Below are 27,792 nucleotides of genomic sequence, written 5' to 3'. Positions count from 1 at the left end.
AAGTGTAGACTGAACAAATGAATATTCCATGGTGTAAATTCTGTGAGTTAAGACCCAATGACACCAAACCTATATCAAATAAAAATGTCAATAATCTTAGAAAAAAAATATGATACTTTGTAGTAATTTCAGTGTGGATACAATTATACAGTTACACAGTGAGTTGAAGGAAAAAGTGATACAGCATTTACAGAAAATACCTTGCTACAGGTATGCAAAAGTTTCAGGAATTATGAAATCATGAAATAATATTTATAAAATGATGCCTTTTGCAGATATTTTATCAATTGTAGAAAACAAAGATACATAAAAAGTGTGTTGAAAATTGATTTAAAACTCCAGTGCATTCATAAAGCTATTTCAATACAGGTGAAATTTTGAAATTTAAAAACTGCAGTTATACAAATATAATGGATTGAAATTAAATAGAAGGAAAATAAGTGCACTTATGTTATAGAGATGTAAAAATATATTTTAAGATGAATAGGTTGTGAATAGCTATTGACTATAGGTCTAGGATTGTGTTCATTTTGGTAGCTATCCCAGTAAAAAAAAGCCCCCAATTTCAGCAAATTTACTTACTTTTTCAGATGACATGCAAAGATGGAAGTAACAATTATTTGTTATAGAAGAACAGATAAGATCCAGTTAATATAGACAAAAGTTTTGCAAGACTTCAGTAGAAGTCATGCTCAAAGTGAAAACAAATGAGTGGTTGTGTTCAGGTAGTTTGAGAGACTAGGAAATAAAGATCAGTGTGGAAGGAAAGAGATAAGAGGGGAGATTTTTTTCAGACAGATAACTGTTGTGAAGTGCTTACTTACAATACCTATCACATGGTAAATTCTCAGTACATAGAATCTATTCTTTTAGTTACACAGAATATGGAATAGAATGAAGATATGCATTACACAGAGCAAAAGTTCCACTTTGGGTTTTATGGGGTTTAGTTCACATCACATAAATTATCTGTAGAAGTTCAGAAAAGTAACAGCTGACACTTACGAAGCACATACCATGCACTGGACTTTATTATAAATGTATTACTTCTTCTAATCATTTTAACTGTACATGACAGATATTATTGTTATCCCCATTTTATACATTAAACTGAAGGCATGAGAGGTCCGGACACTTGCCCAAGTTCATACTGACAAGAGGCTGGAAAGCCAGGAATTAAATGATGAAGATCTTTCTACAGAAGCTCTGGTCTTAATCACCGCAGTGCTGCTGCTTCAGCTAGGACTTATGAAGAGATTAAAGACAGATGCATGGAGAGTTTATTTAGTAGTAAATTTGATTTCAAACTTAGTGATAGTGATAACAAACTATGTTAGAATGTTTTTCATACACTTTCTTAACAAACTGAAAGATTAAGAGAAGTATGTGGTTTTTCACCAGTTGTATATCATTGGGCCAAACATTTCTTCACATGTAGCAAATAAACTGTGCATTAAAATACTCTCTGAATTGTATATCCAGTGTACACTGACTGTAAATTGCACACAAGCTGAGAAACAAAGGAGAGTCACAGGAGTCATCCAACCATGTGGAAGTTACATGTTAAGGCACGAAACAAAACAATATAACACGTTTTGTCTTAGGGGCAAAATATTTAAAAAGTCCTAGATGGATCAACAAAGCCTGTGTATAGAGCCCAGATTAGTTGTTACATATTTACATTTTATCGTAGCCAAATCTTCAAGAAAAGACATGAAACAAATGATTATACTTATTCACCTTTGAAATAGAGAAGAAATCTTAGCAGTAAGAAGAAATAATAAGTTTGTTGAATCAAAATACATTGTGGGTCAAATCAAATTACATGAGAAAACCCAGTCTTGGGTATAAATTGAAAATGTGAAATCAAAGAGGAAAATGAGATGGTAGAACAATTTTTAGTATATGTATAAAATCTATTACAGAACTGCCAAAACAATAAAATAAACAATTGCATGGCCAAGCCCACCAGAATACTGGCAATATCAATTATTACTTTGTAGAAGAAACTGCATGTGAATTAGTTTACTGTTTCTAGTAGTCATCCTTTATTGCTATTTGGCTTTGATAACACTTTCTTCAAATAAAATATCTTTAAATTTTAAATGAAATTCAGTAGTCAGTGATGAAAAACCACTCAGTCACAACCTTCATCCTGTTGGGACTGACAGATGACCCTCAACTTCAGATTCCAATTTTCATGTTTCTATTTCTCACTTACATGTTAAGTATAACTGGGAATCTGGTAATCATATCCCTCACTTTAGTGGACTCCCATCTTAAAACACCCATGTACTATTTCCTACAAAATTTTGCCTTACTGGAAATTTCATTTACATCTGCTTGTATCCCTAGATATTTGTACAACATAGCAACAGGTGACAGGTCAATTACTTACAATATTTGTGTTGTTCAAGTGTTTTTTACTGACGTCTTTGGAGTAACAGAATTCTTTCTCCTGGCTGCCATGTCCTATGACCGCTACGTGGCCATCTGCAAACCCCTGCATTATGTGACCGTCATGAACAACAGAGTCTGCAAGAGGCTTGTCCTCTGCAGTTGGATGGCTGGCTTTTTGATCATACTACCACCACTTACTCTGTTCCTAAATTTGAAATTCTGTGACTCAAATGTCATTGATTATTTTTTCTGTGATGCATCTCCTATCTTGAAGATTTCATGCTCAGATACGTGGCTCATAGAGCAGCTGGTTATTGTCTGTGCTGTGTTCACCTTCATTCTGACCCTTGTGTGTGTTGTTCTGTCCTATGTATACATAATCAAGACTACTCTAAGATTCCCCTCTGCCCAGCAAAGAAAAAGAGCCTTTTCCACCTGTTCTTCTCACATGATTGTGGTTTCCATCACCTATGGAAGCTGTATCTTTGTCTATGTCAAACCTTCTGCAAAGGAATCAGTGACTATCAATAAGGGTGTGGCAGTGCTAATGACATCCATCGCTCCCATGTTGAACCCATTCATTTACACTCTGAGAAACAAACAAGTGAGACAAGCCTTTAGTGACTCATTCAAAAGAATTGCATTATCCTCAAAGAAATGAGAATATTGAAATCTAGGAGTCTAAAAGTTTTCAAAAGATCAGAGGTTCCTAAATATAAATTCTTTAAGCTACAAAATTATTCTCTCTTCCTCATCTGTGCTCTAATTCAGATTAACTTCCTCAAAACATCATTTAGACTTTAGTCCAATATCAGTTTATTCTTTACTCTTCTTATAAATGAACCTCTATTAAGCCAACACCCCTTAGAAAATACAACTACATGTTTGTAGGAAATATATTAACTTTCTATCCAACTTAACAAAAACTACAAAATAACTACAAATTTTTTAAATGATGGAAAACAAATATAACACAAAATAAAAATTAGTGCCTGATTTATGAGAAATGTGTTTAGAACAAATTAACACTACTCTACCGTAAGGAAGCTATATTCTGAATCTAAAAAGAAAAAACAGGAGACCCAGCACCACTACCTCAGGCACACACAACGTATTTTGATATTCTAAGCACAACTGGGTGGAACCAAGCCCTATCATAATCCTGCCAATAAGTCTTAACGATTGAGGTTGGCCAAGTATGCAACAGCCCTAAAGTGGACAAATGACTTGATCTTCCAGAATATTTTGGTTATTTTCTCTATGCCTATCCAGATCTACTTTCAATCCTCTTCCATATGTTTTCTTTGCCCCACGAGACTTTCCTTATTAATTTCACAGATTCCCGTGACTTCTGGCTTCAAGGAGCATTTACCAAACAGAGGATATGACAGATTAGAGTTTAGGAAGAATGTGAGGTTGACTATCTATATTTCCTATTTATTCCTTTGGAGTTACCAGTAGTTGGCTGCATCCTTCTGTCGAAAACCAGAACTGCTGCAGTACAGCTGTCCTGCAGCCAGAGTCACTTTCTCCACACTCCAGGAACTATTCCCTCATCTTTTCCCTCCAGACACAAGGGATTTAATGACTTCCCATGTTGCTCTGCCAGCACTACATCATCTCTTTTTGGTTTCCTTTAATACCAGATACAATTTAATAAATAGTCTTTCAAAAACTCTGCTGTGTATAAATGTCCCATCTCTTTTCTGCTAATACGTTCTCTAATATACCATGTAATTGACAACACTTTCATAGTTCTTCTTGATGTCTGAGTCCCTGATAACAAATAATTCCCATCTAGGTTTTAGGTTAAATAAACAAACATATATTGCCACTATATTTTTGACAAAGGTCCAAATATTACTATGTATACCACCACAGACCCCAGAGTCATTAAAAAGAAATGAGCTGACAGTCTAAAAGATCCATGCTAATGGATCTGAACTATATTTGAGTGGAAAATATCCTAGAAAATCACAACTCACCACAAATGGCACATGATTAATTCAAATATTAGTATTTCCATACCTATAAAAAGTAAATGCATCTATAAAGAAAAATCTTCCCGTAATGTAAATGCCAAACCCAAATGGCATTCCAAATAATTACTCCAAAAGTCATCAATATTACACAAACTCTTCAAAAAATGGGGAAAAGAGCAAAACATGCTCATTTTGAAAGCCCAGAATAATCTTGATATGAAAATCCGATGAAGGTATTAAAGAAAAAATTTTACTGGCTAATCTCTCTCATGATGATAGATACAACAATCTTAAACAAAATGTATGTAAATTAGCAAATTAAATCTAATAATATAAAAAAAATGGATATATATGGTGGTATAATTTCTTCTGAGAGAAACCAAGCCAGGGAGAGTGTCATTAGAAAGATTGTGAATAGCACTTCCCAGCCCTCACAGATACTTGTTTTAACAACTACCCATGTATGAAAATAACATACTTGCTTGTAAGCTGAGGAGAAGGGATTGGCAGGAAATGAGTTGGGCTGTAGAAATAGTAACCCTTCAACGCATTCTTACTTTGATTGACTTAGTTACTCCCAGTGTGTGCCTACAGTCCCTGGGACTATCAAACTCCCCAGAAGGCCTCAGAACAGTCTTCCTTATGATGGTGACTGTATACGCTGGGGATCTTAATAGGGACCAGACATATCAGGTAGCTCACTCTCCTTCCAATTCTAAAGGAAGGAAAGATTTTAAAGAAAGCTCCAGATTTCAGGTGAGAGGGTACAGCATGCTGATAAAACACAGGAACAATGATTTCTTGGATATGACACCAAAAACACAGGCAACAAGAGAAAAAAATATGCAAGTGGGATTATATCAAACTAAAAAGTTTCTGCACTGCAAACAGCCAACAGAATTAAAGGCAACCTGTGGAATTGGAGAAAATATTTACAAATCATATAACTGATAAGGGGTTAATGTCCATAATGTATAAAGAACTCCTACAACTCAACAGCAAAAAATTCCAATAACCCAATTATAAAATAGGCAAAGGAATTGAATAGACATTTTTCTACAGAAAACATATAAATGACCAACAGGCATATGAAAAGGTGCTCAACATCACTAATCATTATAGCATACAAATCAAAACTTCAATGGGCTATAACCTCATACCTGTTAAAATGGCTAGTATCTGAAAAACAAAAGATAACAAATATTAGTGAGGATGTGGAGAATTTAGAACCCTTTTGGTGGGAATGTAAATTGGTGAGGCCACTTTAGAAAACAGTATAGAGTTTCTTCAAAAATTTTAAACTGGAATTGCCATACAATCCAACAGTCCTACTCTGGGTATTTTTGCAAAAGAATTGAAATCAGGATCTTGAATAGCTATTCACACTCCCATGTTCATTGCAGCATTATTCACAATAACCAAGATATGGAAACAACCTAATTGTCCATTGACAGAGGAATAAATGTGTCATATACATAAAATGGAATATTAATTAGTCTTTAAAAAGACTAATTTGTGCCATTTGTGACAACCTGGCTAAAACTAGAGGGCATCAGGAGGAATGAGAAAGTCAGATTCAGAAGGGAAAATACAACAAAAATCGCTTATACGAGATACTTAAATTAGTCAAACTTACAGAAGTATAGAGTAGAATGGTGGTTGCCAGAGGATGAAGGGAGGGAGAAACAGGAGGTTTTAGTCAATGGGTACAAAATTTGTGCACAAGATGAATATGTCCTAGAGATCTAGTGTACAGTGTAGTGCCTATAGTTAACAATATTCTTTCTGGGTACTTAAAATTTTGCTAAGATTATAGATCTTATGTTAAGTGTTTTTATTACAAAAAAATTTTTAAAGAATTTGTTCTAAGAATATATTTGTTTTATGTTTAAAACATATATAATTAATAATAAATAAATATAAGTAATAATAAAAATTAAACTATTTAAATTGAAAATCATTTGATTATCCCAATGAATATGGAATATTTGATAAATTTAAAATTTATTATCAATAAAACATTTATAGATGTACAGCATTGGTTATTGCATTTTTATAGTGTTTATACCTGGGTATTGCTTCAAACCCTGTTCTCCCTGCCCCAGGTTTCTTGTCAAGGTAATGAGTACATAATTTTTCTGTGATATAATGCTTAAAAGTTAATTTTAATGTATTAATAGTATTCCTAATGTGTGCTGCAAAAATGGCTACAAGCCTGCTTGTCTTATAATTACATTTTTCTTAACTTAAAAATAGTTTTAGAAAGAAGTACAAATTGGCTTCCATCTTGCAAACAATCTTTTTTTCTTACTTCATTATCTTAATTTGCTTTGTCACTCATAAAAATGGAGTTGTAAACTAGACAATGAGTTGAGCTGTAAACTAGACAATGAGGAAACACTTGAGGCTTCTGCTGTATGCTTATTTCTTGTTATTGTTGTTACCCTGTAACTTGAATATCGTTTAATGTGTTGTAAGACATTGCAGAGTTTATCTCAAGCTGTTAAACATGGTAATGTACAAATGTGAATACACACATCTATAATATGGGTATGTTTTGTTTCACCTATAATAGATGTTTATAAAAACAAGGAAAAAATAAAATAATAAAATAAAACTCAACAAACTAAGAATAGAGGCAAACTTATTTCTCTGTTGGAGGGGATGTAAAAACAATTTGAAAAATACAGTAGACTTTTTTTAAGTACAAATTATAAAATAGCTAAAACTACAAAGACAATTCTTCAAGAGGTGATAGGAGATACCACGATTTTTAAATAATATAAATAAATTTGAAGACCAATAGTAATGAGAAAAGAAAATATTTTCAAAGTGTATGAGAAGTGTTTGACTGAAAATGATAATACACAATGTTTAACTGAGTGTTGACACAGGTGCACTCTCATCAATTATAATTTGATACATAAGTGAGCTTTTAGAGAGAATTTTGATATTATTATATAAAAGCCTTGCAATGTGAATGCACTTTATTCCTGAAATTCTCAAACTATCGAGTTTGCAAAAATATTTTTAGAAAAATAATTTGCTGTAAAAAAACTAAATTTCTGAAAAATTGTTTATACAACAATACAATTTATTTTTATACACCCATTTATTTGATAACAATGAATAATTATAGGTGAATTTTCAAGAGTTAGGAATGGCATGAAAAACTGATGGAATTCTGAAAGGTGACATATTACAAAGTGACAAGTTTTTCAGTCAGTCCTTCCCAAAATGTATGGTCACTTATCAGAGTAATTCTAAACCTAGCAAAAAGGGACTTCCAGATTCTCTCGAGGTCTGTTGAAGTTGACCTTTCAGTTCTGGTGTTAGAACTGCCTCTAACACCACAGAACATAAAAGTACATAGAGCTTGTGTGTTTGGAGGCCAGGTGTTGGAATCTTGTTAATCATTTTGCAGTGGATCCAGTGGATTTACAGTCCCACCTAGTAATCATTTCTCTGGATATTGAGTGTCTAAAAATCAAGATGGGCACATTAGTAACTGCCAAAATAATTACTTGATCTATGTATACAAGTCGAGCTAAAACAGGCAAAACTGACAATTGTCTAACAATTGTTTGTCAATGTGGTTCAGAACCTGCCAGCAGGAGAGTAAGTCAGTACAACCACTTGGGTAAACTTCCACTATGTACTAAGATGTAATGCAGGAGTTAAATTTCATTTCACTCTGCCCATAGAATAGCCAGTTGACATGGCATTATTTACTGAATAACTTTCCTTTCCGCTTGCAGCTGTGAATTTGCTGTAATTCAGGTGACCAAGTTACTCTAGATGTGTAACTGGAATTTCTATTCTATTTCACTGGCCAATTTCATTCTGTTTAATTTTTCTTGTACCAGTACCACAATATCTTAATTACTATAGCTTGATAGTAGGTATTGGTATTTATAGTAAGTCTTCCAATTTTGTTATTTTTCAAGATGGCCTTAGCTGTGTTTTGGCCTTTGCATTTCCATCTAAATTTTAGAAGCAGCTTGTGAAATTTCTTAAAATTAAAATGTTATGGTTTTCTTGAATTTCAATAACTCAACAGGTAAATTTGGAGAGCTGACATTGTTATATTATTGAACTTTCCAATACATGACTGTGGTATACCCCTCTGTTTATTTCAGTGATTTTTGCTTCCTGTAAAAAAAGTGAGTTTTTTCTATTTCTAGGGCAGCAGTTTTGCACATATTTTAATAGATTTGTTCCTTGGTATTTAATATTTCATGTCACTCTAAATATTATTATTATTTTAATTATTATTTTCATTCCTGGACATCGTATCCCATAGAAATGAAAACTTACATTCACACAAAAACCTGTATAATAATAGTTATAACATCTTCATTCATAAAAGCCAAAAACCGATACAACCCAGAAGTCTTTCAACAGGTACATGATTAAACAAACTGCTATAAAATGCATACAATGCAATACTACTCAGCAATTAAAATTACTGATCCATACAACTTGGATGAGCCTCCAAAGAATTATACTGAGTTTTCTAAAAAGTCATTATCAAAAACTTTCAAACTGTATAATTCTATATTTATAACATTGTTATTTGTAGATTTCATCATGGCCATTCTGACAGGTATGAGGTGATATCTCCTTGTGGTTTTGATTTGCATTTCTCTAATAATTAGCAAAGTTGAGCACCTTTTCATGTACAAATTAGCTATCTATATCTCTTCTTTGGAAAAATGTCTATCCTGGTCTTCTGTTCATTTTTCAATCGAATTGTTCAGTTTTTTTATATTGAGTTGTATGAACTGTTTATATATTTTTTATATTAACCCCTAATCCATCATATCATTTGCAGATATTTTCTCCCATTCAGTAGATTGTCCTTTGTTTTGCTAATGGTTTCCTTTGTTGTGCAAAAGTTTTTAGTTTTAGTTAGGTCCCATTTGTGGGGGGGGGGGGGTTCTTTGCTTTTATTTCTTTTGCCCTAGGAAACAGATACAAAAAATTTTTGCTATAATTTATGTCAAAGAGTATTCTGCCTGTCTTCTCTCTTCTAGAAGTTTTATGGTTTCAGATTTTACATTTAGGTCTTTAATCCATTTTAAGTTTATTTTTGTATACGGTGTAAATTAATGTCCTAATCTCATTGCTTTCTTTTGCTCTCTGATTTTGTAAACAATTTCCGTAAAAGTTTTCTTCTACCCTGTATAGAAAAATTAACTTCTAACAATCTTCAGTATTCTCTTGTTGCATGATAAAAGCAAATTCCTACTCAATATTTAGAGGATCATAATAATTGTGGGTAAATTACACAAATGAGAAAGCCCCATAGTAAAAAGATGTTTAAGGATATATAATAAAAATTATCAGGAATGATAAATACCAAATTAGTATTTAATTATACACTCAGAGGTAAGGATCACATTTGGGCTCTGATCCTAAGTGGAAACTTTAGTTCTATATGGTAATTGGCTTTTGTAAAAAATTGAATAACTAGTTAAGAATGATCAATATGCTAAACATTTGGAACAAGAATCTTCCTGAAAGTAAGGAAGGAAAGAGTTGAGAAATAAGAAATAAAAGTTGAGCCATAAAAGATGGATTCATAAATTCCAATATCCATGAAATGTACTATTGATAATAAAAAAGAACAGGGGAATTTAAAGACATTATAGAGAAAAAGTTCCTTATGGTGAATAAGATTTTAAGCACTTAATGAGAAGCGAGATTTAAAAAAATAGAAATGATTACCTAAACACATATTAAGTTTAAATATAAGAATAGTAAAAATAAGTAGAAAAATTATATTTAAGTTGTATAATCATAATCAGTTTGAGTCTTTTTTGTTTTACAATAGTGAAAAAAATTTTTTAATCATGAAGTTTCCAGTGTTAGAATTGATTTAATATTATGATGGAATGCTCCAAAAAGAAATATTATATAGTTCCCCAAATGATGATGCAAATTTGTAATTATTCAGATTAAAAGTTTATTTTAAATGTTTAATTATAAAGTAGTTTGAAAAACAACTTGTAAAGAAAGTTTCACATTTGTAAATATATCAATTAATATGTATAAACTTACATAAGAAGTTTCTTAAGGTAAAGAAATAAAAGGAGAAAAGAGGTAATTGTGTTCTATTAGCAGCTATAAATGTTATTGAACATGAGAGAGAAAATTTAGGCTTGCTCTTTATCACTTTATTTTTATTGTATGTAAAAGTCCTGTGTGAATGTCACTGTGGACTCTTCAGTTCTCTGAGGACGGTGTCCCCACTGCTGCGTGTTTCAGGCTCTTTGCCAAAAGATGACACAAAAGATTCATTAATGATTTGGAACCTAATTCACCTAGGACTCATGTTTACTCACTTGATTTCATGTTTGGCACATAAAACAAATATCAATCTTATTACTGTCAGAAATTCTCATTTTTGTCTAGAAAGGTCCAGGTCCAAATATCATGTCTATCCAAACTGGAAAGAGTTTCTCATTTTCCTTCAGACCTGAGAGTAGTAATTACCTTTCAAAGTAACACAGATGCCTTGGTAGGAAAGTCTTGGCCATAAGTTAGAAATGGAAGGATCAGATAAATTGAAGCCATCCCAGAATTGCCTGTGAGGTGAGTATGGGTCCACGAGTAAGAGTGACCAGGACTCCATATATAAGCCTATGCAAACATATTCTTCATCCTTCTAACATTCCAGATGCTCAGGGATAAATAACCAACAGAAACCATTATGTCTGTGGTCTTTGAGAGATTGATAAAATTGTTATTTTAGAAACTGTTTCGTATGTCTTGCCGAAATTAGATGTGAGTAATTAACTGAATTTTGATTAAAAGAAGTGAGAATTTATAATTTTGAGTTGATTGAGGATGTTGATAAGGTTGGATTTGGTTATCAATAAATGTCAGGTCACTTAAAAACAGGTGAAATGTAGGACTTCTAGAAGCAGCCTTGAATTGGAAATTATGTGCTGATATGATTAAGACTCCTTCACCCTTTAAAATGTTCTGTAAAAGACAAAATGAGTAAACAAAAATCAGTCAAACAACGTCGATTTTCAAGATATTTAGGAGGAAGGACATGATCTAAAGTTTCCAGAGTTCAATAGTCCTGCAACTAAGTATCTCAAGACTGAAAAAAAAAAAAGAGGTCTGCATATGTAATCCTTTTCTTTATTTTGAGACTATTATTCTATTTAATTATTTTAGTTATTTAATCTATTATTAATATTTATTTAATTTATTCTTACACATATAATGCTTGCATTCTTGCGAATGCCCCCAGCTCATCCTAAAACATTAACCATGGTGAGTCCTCTATCTCCCTAATGGAACCTGAAACTCTGAGAAATTTACTATGAGAAATGGGAACACAGTGGGTAAAGTTTATCTCCCACTTTGGCAGGAAAGGAATATTTTAAAGCAATCAAGTAGAACCTTCACAAAGCCAGTTAACTGGAATTTCTATAACAAATGTTGTTTTTTATTTCAATTCCATTGGTGATCTTGAACAAGCATCGGAGAGTGAAATCATTTAAGTAGATGTTAGAGTATTTAGTTGGTGTTGGCTGATGAACATCCAGAGTAGTTGTTGGTCCAAATCCAGAATTTAAGAGTCCTTAATGTCAGGTTTGAAAAAGTTTCTGACAGGTATATTGAGGAAACATGAATGGAAACCATAAAAGGAGAGCTACTCGCTGCCAAACACAGGGATAAGTCAGTTAGCATGTTCTTGCTGTAATGCTGGTACTATATATGTGCTGAGTAGGTAGTCAGGTAATGATGTGGTTTCAGAGCCATTCAGAACATTTCCTTCATCAAATGTAAATGCCAACAAGAATCCCCTAAATTAGACTCAGGAATATCGCAAACTAAGAGGTGTCCATAGTCATAAAATTGAGTCCACATAAGAAACAATATAACTTGACCTAGATCTAAGGATAATTTTTTTCCTAAAATTAACTCTATATCTCAAACTCCTTCAGTTCTGTGGTTATTTCAACAAATATTTTACATGTTTTCTTGAGAATAGATAGGATGGACAAAACACATAGAAAGGTCTTACTGTGGTTTGGGAGACTGGGAAAGACTCCTCTGAAAAGTCTAAACAGAGAAGAGAGGAACCAGTCACTAAAAAGGAGGTGTAAGTCAGAATCAGCAAATGGAGTAAAGGGGAGGGAAAAACAAATGATTAGATGTAACTTTTTTTCCAGACGGGTAGCCCATGGAAGATGACTACAATACCTGTCTCTCACTAGAGTGTGTTTTCAGCCACTCTCTGCAACTCCACCACCACCACCAAACAAAGAAAACCTTCCCTTTATTAGAGTCAGAGAAACAGGGAGATTAAGAGAAAGTACCTGCAGTGTCAATAGAGCTTCACGGTAGGGTTGACTAGGAAGCAATAAAGCTCGATCCCAATTGTTAATATATGGCTGCCGAATACACCAGTCCACTGAAACTGCTCTTGACAAGCTGACCTCTGGTTTCTTTAAGGTTAATTGAAATATACCTATTTTTTTTTTAATTTTTGTTGCCTTTGGCACTGTCAGTCACTCCTTACAATACTCTAGATACACTGTTTGCACTATATCCACACTTCTGCTTTTTGTTTTACCCTTCCGGTCTCTTCTCTATAAGTATCGCTTCCCCTTCTCATCTTTATAATGTTGATATTTCTCACACTTCATCCCTAAATCCTCTCCTCTGCTGCTCCACGTACGTCACCTGGAAATTGCATTAAGTCCTATGGCTTCAATTTATCATTTAAAATTTGATAATTTCAAAATGTGCATTTCTGGACATGATCTCTGTGAATGTGAGAAAGTCATAGAAAAGACCTAGGAGATGGTTTTCAGAGGGAAAATACTCTTTGTAGATTAATGGTGGCTTTGGTCATGGCAGTGGACAGAGTCCTTAACTGCTCTGACAGATAGACAGAGAAACATTGTTGTGTCATAACCACCACCCATGTGTTTTCAATATAGCCAGGAAAAAACTTCAGGCAAATAATAACTGAGGAAAATTTGAATTAATGGAAAGGGGAAAATCTTGGGGAAAAAAGGACACACTAAAAATCATGATCTTATTGTTTCCAGGGAAACAAGTATTCTGTGAACAAATCTATTGCAAATGTAAAAAGGTTAAAGTTTTATTATCAGGAAGAAATTCTATAATATTTGGACTATATTATTGAAAGAATCCATAAAAATCCATTTTTCAAACCATAAGTCATGATAATTCAGTAGGGCATAAAATCAATTTGATGATAATTTGTATTTTTAATGAGATAGAACAGAAACCATCAGAGAAAGGGGTATATACTTTTTTAAATTTTTATTTCAGGTAAGTGGAAGCGTGTATATTTGTGTGTGTCTTTGTGTGTATGTGTATGCATGTACAATAGGCTGCAATATAAACTGTGTATCTTACCATCTGTTGTGGTCAAAATATTTGAAAGCTAAGTTTCAAACCTATCAAATGACATGTCAACAGAGTTGAAAAGGTGAATTATTTTAAAACACTTATTATCAAGTAAAACAAAATACATGTAAAATACATTTCTTGGCTTTTCTAAACAAAATGCATTGTAAAACATTTCTCCCATCCTCTTTTCAGATCCTGCCTCCCTCAATTCCACATGCATATTGGGCAGAAGTCCGAACCAAGGAATGAGAAACCATACATCACTAACCAGGTTCATCCTAAAGGGACTGACAGATGACCCACAACTGCAGATTCTGGTTTTTGTATTTCTACTTATCACCTACATGTTGAGTGTAACTGGAAATCTGACCATCATCATCCTCATATTAGTAGATTCCCACCTTAAAACCACAATGTACTTTTTTCTACAAAATTTCTCCTTCTTAGAAATCTCATTCACTTCTGCCTGTATTCCCAGATTCTTGTACAGTATATCAACAGGTGACAGGACCATTACCTATAATGCTTGTGTAAGCCAACTATTTTTTACTTACGTGTTTGGAGTAACAGAATTTTTTCTCTTGGCCGCCATGTCCTTTGATCGCTACGTAGCCATCTGCAAACCCCTGCATTACATGACCATCATGAACCACAGGGTCTGCAAAATGCTTATCTTCTGCTGTTGGATGACCACTCTGTTGATTATATTCCCACCACTTAGCTTGGGACTGGACCTGGAATTCTGTGACTCTAATATCGATCATTATTTCTGTGATGTTAATCCAGTCCTAAAGATCTCATGCTCAGATACATGGTTCATTGAGCAGATGGTTATTTTTGGCTCTGTGCTGATCTTTCTTATGACTCTCTTGTGTGTGGTTCTGTCCTACACGTATATCATCAGAACAATTCTAAGATTCCCCTCTGCCCAGCAAAGGACAAAAGCCTTTTCCACCTGTTCTTCTCACATTATTGTGGTTTCTATCACCTGTGGCAGTTGCATCTTTGTCTATATCAAACCTTCAGCAAAAGATGAAATGACCATCAATAAGGGAGTAACAATACTCACTACTTCCATTTCCCCCATGTTAAACCCATTTATTTACAGTCTGAGGAACAAACAAGTGAAACAAGCCTTTAATGACTTAGTCAGAAGAATTAGACTGCTCTCAAAGAAGTAGGGGAATGCTGAAGTCAGGATCCCTAAGCAATTGTCTTATGAGTCTATCTTATTTTGTCTCTTCCTGAACTAGATTTGGTCTCTTATTCTGTACTGACCCTGATCAAGTCACCACTGTTATCCCCTATAAATGAACCTCTTTGAGAATTATAACTTTTATGAAAAAAATGAGAATAGTTGTTTCAAAAAATCTAAGCATGACCTTTCCTTCAAGCTTGACTTACCAAAGCTAAAAGGATTGAGGAATTTATCATAAAATATTGGTGCAATAGACTGCATCAATTTTCCAGAACAAGACTGGTCAAATAAGGAGTGAAATAATATTAAAAAGAAATCAATAATTTTTCTAATTGCAACAAGAAAAATATTTTAAATGCCTCAAATATATTTAAAATAAGGAATATAAAGATTTAATATATCAAAAACATTTACTAATGAAGACGCTTTAAAATTACACATTATTGAATGGATCCCATCAGTTATAATATTGTTTAACTGCCAAAAGGAACAAGAATTAAGTTAAAATGAAGAGAGAAATGCACCAGTAATTCCTGTTAAAGGATGAAACATGCTTTGGAATTATATAAAACAGAATTGATATTAATCTACCAACTGAAATATGAAATATTGACTGTAGAGCATTTAAACTGAGGAAACAGATGGCAGCAAGCCAAGGAAACTAATAAGGCTAGCAGAGTGATAAATAACCAGGAAGCCAAATATATGGGAGATAAAGAAAACAGAATATTGTATGAATACTGATATCAATGTAATGAACTGCATTTTAAAAATGAAACTTTAGTCATTTTAAGAGTCCAAAATACGTATCCAGTGATAGCCCTCAAAGAAAGATCTGCATTTAATTGCTTGTTAAATTCGTCACCACTACTATAGTCCAACATATTAAAATTTCTTTTGATCCTTGTTCTTTTTGCAGACCGCAGGTCACATCATGGCCCATCTAGGCAAGTGTTTTCCACTCATTGCAATTACCCAGCTCTTAGTTTAAATGACACTTTCACAAGAATTCCTTTTCTCACCCTGTCTTACTACTCCTCCACCAACACTACCAACAAGCCTGGATTAATCCTCCTCATCCACACTTGTGTTGTCACTTATCTGCTGCTCTCACAACTCTCACCAAACTACAATTTCACATTTGCTTGTCCTTATTCTACTCTAGATATCTTGGAGAGTGTTTATCTTGTATGTCATATTCTAGAATGCTTTATGCCCAGCAACTAGACAAATCTTGGTTATGTAACAAATAATCTTCCAACATGATTTGATACTTCTGACAATTCAAAATGAGAATTTTTATGTGAAGATAGAAAATAGAAACGTAACATTTGACATTGATCTGTGAACAACAGATAAAAGAAACACATGGCTAATGGTAACTATCCTGTTAAAAGTATTTATTTTTAAATTTTTGAATGAAATGGTCACAACAAAAGCCAAAATGTATTGAAAATTTATAATACTGATTAACATGAAAATAACTCTACAAGTTCTACTTATTAGTCATAATTTACATGGGGGAAAAAAATCAGTGTTTGGAAAAAAGTGAACTACTGCTAGCAAGTGCTAGAACTTGTATTAAAAGTCGTATTAGTGACTATGAAAGGATCGCTTTGTTCAAGTACATGTACCTGCTTCTCCAGGGGCATGAAGATAATTTCAAGGAGCAGCCCAAGAAGAAAACGAAAAGAAAAACAAGTAGAAACAGTAGGAGGGGGAAAGTAGCTAAAAAACAAGTGGAAAAAGAAAAGAAGTAAAAGCAAGAGAAAAGGATATAGAAAAAATGGCTGCGTAATCTGAGGTCTTCAGCCTCACTGAGAAAAGGCTGACTTCACGTTTCTTTGGGTTTTCTGCTTGTTTTGGTGTTAGACTTCTGTTCTCCTCTGCCAGAGCTTCCTAATGTGAGTCTATTAAGAGACCTGAAGTCCATCTATGTTGTTGCAGATGGTAAGGTTTTCTTCTTTCAGGACTGAATAAAGTTCCATTGTGTGTGTGTATAAATATATACACATATATATATGTATGTATCCCAATTTCTTTATTCATACACTTAGATTGTTTCCATATCTGGGCTATTGTGAATAATGCTGCAATGAACATGGGAGTGCATATATCTTTTTAAATTAGTGTTTTATTTTTCTTTAAATAAATAACCAGAAGTGGAATTGCTGGGTCATTTGGTAGTTTTCTTTTTAATTTTTTTTAACTGAAGTACAGTTGATTTACAATATTCTATTAGTTTCAGGCATATGACGTAGTTATTCAGTATTTTTGCAGATTATACTTCACTATACACTATTACAAGATAATGGCTATAATTCCCTGTGCTATACAGTATATCCTTGTTGTCTATCTATTTTATACATAGTAGTTTGTATTGGTTAATCCCATACCCCTAATTTGTCTCTCCACCTTCCCTCTCCCCTTTGGTAACCACAAATTTGTTTTCTATATCTATGAGTCTGTTTCTGTTTGCATATACATTCATTTGTATTTGTTTTATATCCTAAATGTAAGTGATATCATATGGTATTTGTCTTTTTCAGTCTAGCTTGTTTCATCAAGGATAATATTCTCTATGTCCATACTCGTTGCTACAGATGGCAAGATTTTTCTTTTTTCGTGGCCAAGTAATATTCCTGTGTGTGTGTGTGTGTGTGTGTGTACACCACATCTTAATCCAGTCATCTGTTGATGGGCATTCCATGTATTAACTATTGTAAATAGTTCTCTTATGAACATTGCAGTGCATGCATCTTTTTCAATTAGTGTTTTTGTTTTTCCTAGACATATATCCAAGAGTGGAATTTCTGGATAATATGGTAACATTATTTTTAGTTTTCTGACAAACACCCATACTGTTTTCCATACTGGCTGCACCAGTTGACAGCCACCAACAGTGTACAAGGGTTCCCTTTTCTCCGCATCCTCTCCAATATTTGTCATTTGAGGTCTTTTTGATGGTAGCCATCCTGACAGGCAGTAGGTGATACCTCGTTGTTCTGATTTGCATTTCTCTACTAATTAGCAAAGTTGAGCATCTTTTCATGTGCCTGCTGGCCATCTGTATGTCTTCTTTGGAAAAATGTCTATTCAATTCTTCTGCCCATTTTTTTATTTGGTTGTTTGGAGGTTTTTTATATTTTTTATAAGCTATATATGTATTTTGGATATTAATCCCTTGTCAGTCACATCATTTGCAAATACTTCCTCCCATTCAGTAGATAGGGTTTTCATTTTGTTGATGATTTGCTTTGCTGTGCAAAAGCTTTTGAGTTTAATTAGGTCCTGACCTAATTAACTGATTTCTGTATATTAACCTTATATCCTGCAAACTTGCTGAATTCATTTATTAGTTCTAGTAATTTTTGTGTGGAGACTTTAGGGTTCTCTATTTAAATACCAATTCATCTGCAAATAGGGCTCTTTTACCTCTTTCCTTCCAATTTGGATGCCTTAATTTCTTTTTCTTGTCTAACTGCTGTGACTAGGAATTCCAATACTATGTTAAATAGAAATGGGGAGACTGGGCATCCTTGTCTTGTTCCTGAATTTAGCTAGAAGTCTTCCAGCTTTTCACCATTGAGTATGATGTTGGCAGTGGGTTTGTCATAATTCACCTTTATTATGTTGAGATATGTTCCCTCTATAGCCACTTTGATGGGAGTTTTTAACATGAATCAATGTTGAATTTTGTCAAATGCTTTTTCTGCATCTATAGAGGTGATCTGATCATGTGATTTTTACCCTTCCTTTTGTTAACGTGATGTATTACATTGATTGATTTGCAAATGTTGAACCATCCTTGTGACCCTAGAATAAATCAAAATTGATCACGGTGTATTATCCTTTTTATATATTGCTGGATTTGGCTTGCTAATATTTTGTTGAGAATTTTTGCATCTATATTCATCAAAGATATTGAACTGTAATTTTCTTTCATTGTAGTGTCACTGTCTGGATTTGGAATCAGGGCAATGGTGGCCTCATAGAATGAATTTGGGGGTGCACAGTGCACTCTTCACCAGTGGAGTCTAGGCTTCTCCAGCCTATCTGTCCCAGAAGTTCTCCAGGCAGCCAAGGGGGTTTGTCTCCTATTATGTAGGACCCCAGAACTGGGGCACCTGGTCTATGGCCTGACCCGCTCACTCCCCAGGATGAGTGTCCATCCATGTGATATCTCTTTACCTCTGAGTCCTCTCCCTGGGGCACAGGCCCTGACCCACTCGCTTTTCTTCCCATCCTACCTGATTATATGTGTATTTTTCTTACAGCTTTGGTTGTACAGGAGCCCATCTGCCAGTTTCCAGTTAGCTTTCTATGAGAGTTGTTCACATGTATTTTTGATGTGTTCATCAGGGGCAGTAAGCTCCACATCCTCTTACTACACCACCTTCTTTTACTTTTAGGAATCCCCATACTGTTTTCCATACTGACAATACCAATTTATATTCCCACTAAGAATGTACAGGTGTTCCCTTTTCTCCACATGCTCAATGACACTTGATATCTCTTGTCTTTTTCATAATAGCCATTGTAACAAGTGTGACATGAAAACTCATTGTGGTTTTAACTTGCATTTTTCTGATGATTAGTGACATGGAGCATCTTTTCTTAAATCTGTTGGCCACTTAAATAAATATATATATTTATAAGCATATATAGATATATGCTTATGCTTTATACAACAGCAGAATACACATTCTTCTCAAGCACATGAAACATTCTTCAAGATAGACCACATTCTGTGCCATACAACACACCTTAACAAATTTAATAAAATAGAAATCCTAAAATATCTGTCCTTAGATCACTGGAATTAATTTAGAAACCAGTAACAAAAAAATAACCGGAAAATTCAAAAACACATGCAGATTAAACCACACACTTCTAAATAAGATGTAGGTCAAAGAAGAAATCTCAAGAGGAATTGAAAAATATAATGAACTAAGTGAATAAAAACACAACTTTTCAGTCAGTGAGTATGTTAACTTGGTGCAGCCACTGTGGAAAACACTACCAAGTTTCCTCAAAATATTAAAATAAGAATTACTATATGATCCAGCATTTCCACCTCTGGGTACATATCCAAAGAAAATGAAATCAGGATCTTGATGAGATATCAGCACTCCCATATTCATGGCAGTATTATTCACAATAGCCAAGATGTGGAAACAACCCAAGTGTCCCTCTGTGAATAAATGGATAAAGGATGGAGAAACATCTGTACATCTGTGTATATAATAAATATTATTCATCCATGGAAAAGAAGGAAATCCTGCCATTTGTGATGACACAGATGGGCCTTGAGGGCATTATGCTAAGTGAGGTAAGTCAGAAAGAGACAAACATTTTATGATACCACTTGTATGTGGAATCTGAAAAAGCCAAACTCAGAGAAAAAGAGAGTAGAACAGTGGTTAGCAAGGAGTTGGAGAAATATGTTGATGTTGGACAAAAAGTACAAAATTTCAGTTATGAGACTGAAATAAGTTCCTTATTTCAAGGAACTCCAAAGAAGTTCTGAGGATCTAAATAAAGTACAGCAGTGATTATCATTAATAATACTGTATTATATACTAGGAAGTTGCTAAGAGAGTAGATCTTAAATGATCTCACCACAAAAAAAGAAACGGTAATTATGTGACATGATGCAGGTGTTAGCTAAGGCTATGGTGGCAATCATTTTGCAATATATGTGTATCAATTCAATACTTTGTGCAACATCTTTTCTTTTAGTATTTCTAGTTCAACATACTTGAAAGAAATACCTTAAAGTTGGGAATATGTGACCGTCATTCTTCCTTCATTTCTAAGCAACTGGGTCCTATGTTTTACACTCCTTAGATACAATTCTCCTATCATTTTAGCCTCCTATCTCCTTTCATTCAGTTTCTTTTTGGGTCTTAGATACTGCTCTCCTTGTGTGGGAATATGTACTGAGGTAACTGATCCCCAAATTAATTGGCTTGGAGGATGCCACAACTCAGGATAAAATTAGTAACTTTTCAACCATCTCAACAAAGATTATCTGAAGGAAAAATTTTGTTAAATACGGTAAATCTAATGGAATTTTATACCTTTAACCTGCAATATTAAAGTTAATTATTGAATAGTAAAATGAACGTGATCGTGACCACCAACTGCTCTTGCTTACTGTCTCATGCATTTTTAATAACCTCATCCTCTATAGGAACACTGACCTTTCACATTCTATTACAATATGCTGTCCAAGTCAGTTTTACTGCATATAATTGGTGTTTTCTCTTCATTAACTCCAGGGGAAACTTTTCTTTTGTGTTGTTTTCCTTCTCTTCCCTTCTCAATGAATCCCTCGAGTATGTAATTAAATAAATGATAAAAGAAAGCTCACATTTTTAGTGTGTGAAATTAGTACGGAACATTGGCCTAAGTTCAAACTTACACACAAGAGTGAGGTAAGAAGTGGAAAATTTACAGAAGCACAGAATAATACACTCCATCATTTTGCATTGAGTGGCAACTTAAAAGTCATTTTTCTTTCAATTTCTTACTGAATAATATTGTCTAGACTTTGATTACATTCAAGACCCATTACCAGCTTATTTTTTTTCTCCCTTTTCACATCCTAGAAGAAAATACAGGACGTAAGGTAAGTGCTTTAGAGTTTGGATCTATCATTTTTAATTGTAAATTAAGTAATTACGTGGAAATTAAAGGCAAGATATTTATAAGTAGCTTGATTTTTTCTTTCTGGTTAATCATTTTGCATCTTTTTATGTATAGAAATAAAAAATGTATAGAGGGTGCCTATTCATAAAATGCACCTAAGTCTGTTCATTGCATTTTTTAATTGTATAAATTTAAAATAGCAATGATTAAGTTGAGAAAAGAAGACTAACAAAATAATCTCTCAAAAGAGAGAAATCACTCTATGGCCATAATTTTGCCACGTTTGGGTTATCAGTTTCTTTTTGCCTGATTACATCTTCCTAGAGAGATCTTTTTCCATTCATTAATTTAAAAAATAGAAGTTTCAATATGCTTCTTACACAAGAATAGATGTGAAAAAGAATACGTTGTTTTCATTAAGCAGCCAATAAATACACAGTAGCTTGAGACACACAAGATATCCCTGCTTACTCTAAATCTTTTCTCCCTTGATTCTGGAAATCACTGTGATATTCAGACACACCCTCTGGACTAGGTCAAATTTCATTTTTTTAAACCAAACTATGAGAAAACTTTTAAGGAAGCAAAACATAATTGTTCTGGGCAGGTGTAAATTTTGATATGGTAACTAAGAAAAGGAAATAAAACAAAATGGTAAAAAATTTTAGCTATAGGAGAGATTTTAAAACACAGCTGAAGAGTTGACCATATTGAGAAAAAGAGTCATCACCCGCAATTCAAACTTTCACAGATAAAAATTCTAAACAAGAGAAAATGCATTTTTTAACTTATTTCTGTGTTGGGGTTGTTTTGTTTATTTGCTTGTTTGCTTGGTCTCTTAGGAATCATGTTAATTGTAAAATCCATATGGAAGTAGACCAATTGGTCCACAGCCTGGCTAACAAAACATTCTGAAGAATGAGAAAAACTCTTGATATATGCCTTACAAGCAATGTAACTGATTTCTAAAATATGTCTAGGGAGTTGAAAATCACTGTGTAAAATGTGATTGCAAGAGGTTGTACGTTTTTGATTTCTACCTTACATTTATATTTGCGCTCTAAAGTTCTTCTTATTTGTAAATGCTATCAACTATCATAATTGTATTCCTAAAAGTAAAACCTTGGTATATAGTTTCCTTAATTTTGCAGAGAATTTTAGCTTTATGTCAAGATTAGACAAATTATCCATGAATTCTGTTTTAACTTAAGATGCTATGATTTTTTCAGGTCCCAACTGCAATTTTCTGATTTGCCACCCAGTTGGGGTTGGTTTTAAATTATGTTATTATTGTTGCCATTCTTGAAGCAGTAATATATATAGTAGTGAATCTTAAATATTTTGTGTATCATCGGTCCTTTCTTTAAAAAATTTTTTTTCTATGGGCCCTCCTCACACATAATTTCTGTAGAATTTAATTGGGTTCACAAACATTCTGAAATCTATCCAAGTACTCAAGGTTAAAAGCTTATAATGGATATTTGGTATGATAAAGTTAAAAAGAGCAAAGGTGTTAAATTAAAAAGGCTTTGAGTTCAATTTCCAACTGAATTACTAACACAGTATTTCTCCACTTGGCGATGAACTTATAAACTTTGTAGAAATACAAATGCCTTGATGTCACCCAAGAGATTCAAATGGATTGTATCAGATGTGTCCTGGACATTTATCTTATTTAAAGATTCACCAGCTTTCTGGGAAAGCTGGGATTTAGATGTATACCCCAGACAAACTCTTTAATCTGGGCCTAAGTTGTCTTCAATAAAAAGTGAAGATTGTAAAACTCTACTCAAAGAGGGTTCTTGGAGATATTAAGAAAATTTATGTACATCCCCCAACATAGTACCTAGCACAATGTTGGTGATCAGTGAATGCTAGCTTCTCTTTCTTCTTCTTTGTTCTTTCTTATTAACTCTAAAAGCCAATCCTGACCATTATATTTTTTTACTCTTTTTCTCTATCTTTGATAAAACCCGTAAGAGAGAAATGAGGAACCATTCCGTGCAGACAGAGTTCATTCTTTTGGGTCTGACAGATGACCCTGTGTTGTAGATTGTAATCTTCTTCTTTTTATTTTTTACCTACATGTTGAGTGAGTGTGACAGGAAACTTAACCATCATCATTCTCACTCTGCTGGATTCCCACCTTAAGACGCCAATGTATTTCCTCCTACAAAATTTTTCCGTTTTAGAAATCTCATTCAGAACTGCTTGTATTCCAAGGTTCCTTGTGAGCCTTGTGACAAAGGACAGAACTATTTCCTACATGAGTTGTATGACTCAGTTATTTTTTTTCATCTTTTTCGGAGTAACTGAATTTTGCCTTCTGGCTGCTATGTCCTATGACGTTATGCGGCTATTTGTAAACCTCTTCATTACACCACCATCATGAGCAACAGAGTTTGCTACCAACTCGTAATCGGCTCTTGGGTAACTGGATTCCTGATTATCCTTCCTCCAATGATCATGGGATTCCAGTTGGAATTCTGTAATTCTAATGTCATTGATCATTTTATTTGTGATTCTTCTCCCATCCTACAGATCTCTTGTTCAGATACACATTTGCTAGAACTGTCTTTTTCCTTGGCTGTGGTGACACTAATGGCCACACTGATGTTAGTGATTCTTTCCTATGGCTGTATTATCAAGACAATTCTCAAATTCCCTTCTGCTCAGCAAAGGACCAAAGCCTTTTCTACCTGTTCTTCCCACATGATTGTAGTTTCCATTTCTTATGGTAGCTGCATCTTCATGTATATAAAACCATCAGCAAATGATAGAGCAACTTTAAGCAAAGGAATAGCTGTGCTCAATACCTCAGTTGCCCCTTTATTGAATCCCTTCATTTATACCTTAAGGAACCAGCAAGTGAAGCAGGCCTTTAAGGACATGGTCCAAAAAGTTTTGTTTTCTTCAAACAAATGAGAAAATTTGAAAAAGTATGAGGGAAAAAATGAATAAAAATGTTGCCCTTTTAATCTTGGTTTCCTTTGTCTTACTCTGTACATGTTTTTAGATTATATTAGCAATTTCAGCCAATTTGGGGGTCTCCTTCCATGCTATTATTTCGTGCTAGAAATTTTATTCTACAAACTTGTTCTTTTATCAGTTTCAGAAATGCAGTATTTTAAATGTGACATTTTTCATAGATCATATTGTATGAAACAAAAGTTTTCAATAAGGCTCTGTATGAAGTTGCATGTTAGACATGGTTCTAAAACGTGGAATAAAAATTGAATGTTTGTAGCTGTAATCATATTTTTAGAACAAAAATGACTCTTTGAAAGACCACAGAATCAATTATTTACTCAAGAAAATAGTTCAGTTATAATAAATACCACATTATGCTCTTGAGAATATTATGTTTCAAAGTGTCACATTTTTTTCATGTGTGAGCAGACTGCACACATTAATTTGAAGATATAATTTATAATAATTTATTTTATAAGATACTTTTTTACTTAGTAAAATAAGAATAAATTTTGATCCTTGTATACGGGATGAATAAGAAAAAGTAGTAACCAAAGTCTATATAACCCTAATTGAAAATATTTTTAATTAAAATTCTAAATTTGAATATCTGAAAGAGATATTACCTACCTATGCCCATGAATTGAATTATAATGTAAGAAATTACTCTACTGCCTTACTTCAAAGACTGAAGTACTTCTTCCACAGAATTTTCCTGATTGAATAAAGGTATTTTCTCCATCTAAAACATTCCTGATTTGAATGTAATCATTATTTTCCCATATAATGCTAAACTGCACTTTAATATTCTATTCTAGTTAATTGAGCCTTTGGTGGTGTAACTGGTAATGACAGCAATACAGCTAAATCTCAGAAACATCAGTGGAGTCAGCAGAGTTTCTTTCTTGCTGTTAACCAAGTTGATTTTAACATTAAGTATTGCTATACTCTGAACAAAATAAATGTGGAGAGGGAAATGTGAGTACATTAGTACAAATTCCCTAAGATAATTAGTAATGTTTGCCACTTATTGAAGGAAAAATCAAATGAATGCCAGATGTCAAATTCAGAACATTTGCAAGAGATAAGATACTGGATTTTTCCTAAAATCCAGTAGAAAATTGATTTATGTAAAACATAATTACTTGCTTTTAACTTCTATTATTTGCTTTTATAGTATAATCTCCTATACATTTCTTTGGAAGTGTGATTTGGTTTATAGAAGTGTCTGAGAGTAGGGAAAGTATTTCTCAGACTGCTTCAGTTCAATCTCTTGGAAACCTATTATGTGCAACCGACAAATTTGGCTTACTAATAGAACAAAAATGAAAGTATGCAGGGTGACATGAGTTTGAAAATACATTCTGTACTTTAACCCTATATCTTAGTCAATAATGAAGATAAGATGAAAACTATTTCTCAAGAATCAACAAACATGACTTACTGTAGAGTGCCTGTCAAAATCCAAGCTCTAAATTTTAGTGTTGTGGACAAAGAATGTCACCTGACATTTCAGTAAACAAAAGATGTTGCGGCCATCAAGCCATCAGCCACGCAGCCACCACCAAAGGTGTACCCAAAAGAGAATTTAGGATGGATAAAACAGGGTACTGGCCCTAGATAGTTAAGGTGCATGTCAAAGGAGTAATTTCAATGCACCCAGACTCTTGCATCTTCCCATTCATAAAAAGCACTGAAATGATTAACTTGAGATGTCTGCTTTTTGTGATTAGCAGTAATCCTTGATTACTGAACAGATACATGTTTGGGGGGGGGTGTTTGTTTCTTTGTTTGTTTTGCCAGAAACTCCTATATATCCTGGCTTCTCCCTTACCTCTTTGGAACAGTTCCTCAGAGCTATCTGAGAGGCTGTATCCTAGGATTATAGTCCTCAGTAAGGCCACTGAATAAAGCATAATTCTCAATTTTAAGTTGTGCTTTTTTTTTTTTCAGTCGACAATGTATTTATACCTAGCTGCTCTGAGGAAAAATAGCTAACATACTTGGCCACATCCTAAAATTATTCCAAGATCGATTACTAAAATCATCATGAGAAAAGAGGAAGATACTTATATTCATGTTTTTCTTAGAGATTAAGACACAATTTGGTTTAAAAAATAGCTATCCAAGCTCTGCTTAAAACTAGGAGGTTTGGACAAATATGCACTTTATAGCAAGTAGATCTGAATGTTGTATTGCCAACCAAACATTTTCACATACAGTAATATTGGGAGTAGTGCTATAATGGAAGATATAATGCAATATTTATTCCAAGATCACTCTGTATTTGCAGTCAAATAGTTGATTAATCCTGCAAATAAAAATGTGACATAGATACTACATATGTAACCGAGCAGTACCCTGCGGAGCCTTCCTGGGACAGAGTCTTCTCCCCATGCCCTCTGCCTGCCTCTTCTTTGTAGAGAAGCTATAGTCTCCCTGCTTCCCCTGAGTCACAAAAGCTCAAGAATTAATGATTGAAAGGATATGAACATGTAGTGACAAAAACAGCAGTTGTGTCAGGAACACTGGTAAGAATTTAAGCAGTAAATCAGCCCTATGGCAGTCACAGAATCTCCTCTGCTTCCCTGAAGTACCTAGGGAACAGTATCTGATACACATTTCCTGAGTTGTTTACAGATGCTAAAATTCCCACCAAATGGAAGAAATTAACTACCTGATGATCATGAGCACAGAGCCACCAGACCTACAGAGCCTGAGGATTGATAATGTTAACCCACTCTGCTACCTCACCATCAGCCAATCAGAGAACTGTACACAGGCTGATCACACACATTGCGACTCCTCCCCTTACCTTCCCTTTTAAAAAAATGCTTCCCTGAACCCATCAGGGTATTTGGCTCTTTTGAGCATGAGCCACCCAATTCTCCTTGCTGGGCCCTGCAATCAACCTTTCTCCACTCAAAACTCCGACACTTCAGCTGTGCATCAGGCACATGAATGTGGGTCTGATGGCATACTGAGGTAGACACTTACACCTAAAGCAGTACAAGCCTTATACTCATTAGTAAATAATGGACACATTCTTGAAACTTACTGAAAATATAGTCACTATTAAGTTTTGCATCTATATCTATTATATTGAGCCATTTCTTAACAGGTAGAACCATGAAACCACTTTCTGAATCCATTCTAGCAGAAGACACTAACCTGTAGAAG

At 33.9% G+C, this 27,792-nt stretch overlaps 3 protein-coding genes and 1 long non-coding RNA gene across 7 annotated transcripts in view; 3 read left to right on the top strand and 1 right to left on the bottom strand.

Moving 5' to 3' along the window:
• LOC141579365 (uncharacterized) overlaps positions 1-27,792 on the bottom strand; it is a 441,343-nt gene that overhangs the window by 280,755 nt on the left and 132,796 nt on the right. The gene's annotated exons all lie outside the window — the stretch shown is intronic.
• On the top strand, positions 1,029-4,529 carry LOC105068515 (olfactory receptor 6C2-like). The gene has a single exon (XM_074375926.1). It carries the CDS (start codon positions 2,126-2,128, stop codon positions 3,059-3,061), a length of 936 nt encoding a protein of 311 aa, XP_074232027.1. The 5' UTR covers positions 1,029-2,125; the 3' UTR covers positions 3,062-4,529.
• LOC105068516 (olfactory receptor 6C2-like) lies at positions 14,036-14,971 on the top strand. The gene has a single exon (XM_010954398.2). The coding sequence runs from the start codon at positions 14,036-14,038 to the stop codon at positions 14,969-14,971; it is 936 nt and encodes a 311-aa protein (XP_010952700.2).
• Positions 23,546-24,567, top strand: LOC105068524 (olfactory receptor 6C6-like). The gene is given in 3 exon segments (XM_074375925.1): positions 23,546-23,736; positions 23,738-23,987; positions 23,990-24,567. Coding segments are annotated over 3 exon segments (936 nt in total). The 5' UTR covers positions 23,546-23,628.

This window comes from Camelus bactrianus, chromosome 12 (assembly GCF_048773025.1).
Source record: "Camelus bactrianus isolate YW-2024 breed Bactrian camel chromosome 12, ASM4877302v1, whole genome shotgun sequence".
Taxonomy (NCBI): Eukaryota; Metazoa; Chordata; class Mammalia; order Artiodactyla; family Camelidae; genus Camelus; species Camelus bactrianus.
Note: the sequence above shows the minus strand (reverse complement) of the source record. Positions and strands in the feature narration are given on the sequence as shown.

Excerpts from the sequence above, each read along its gene's own strand:
- LOC105068515 (XM_074375926.1), top strand. The coding sequence starts at position 2,126 with ATGAAAAACCACTCAGTCACAACCTTCATCCTGTTGGGACTGACAGAT.
- LOC105068516 (XM_010954398.2), top strand. The coding sequence starts at position 14,036 with ATGAGAAACCATACATCACTAACCAGGTTCATCCTAAAGGGACTGACA.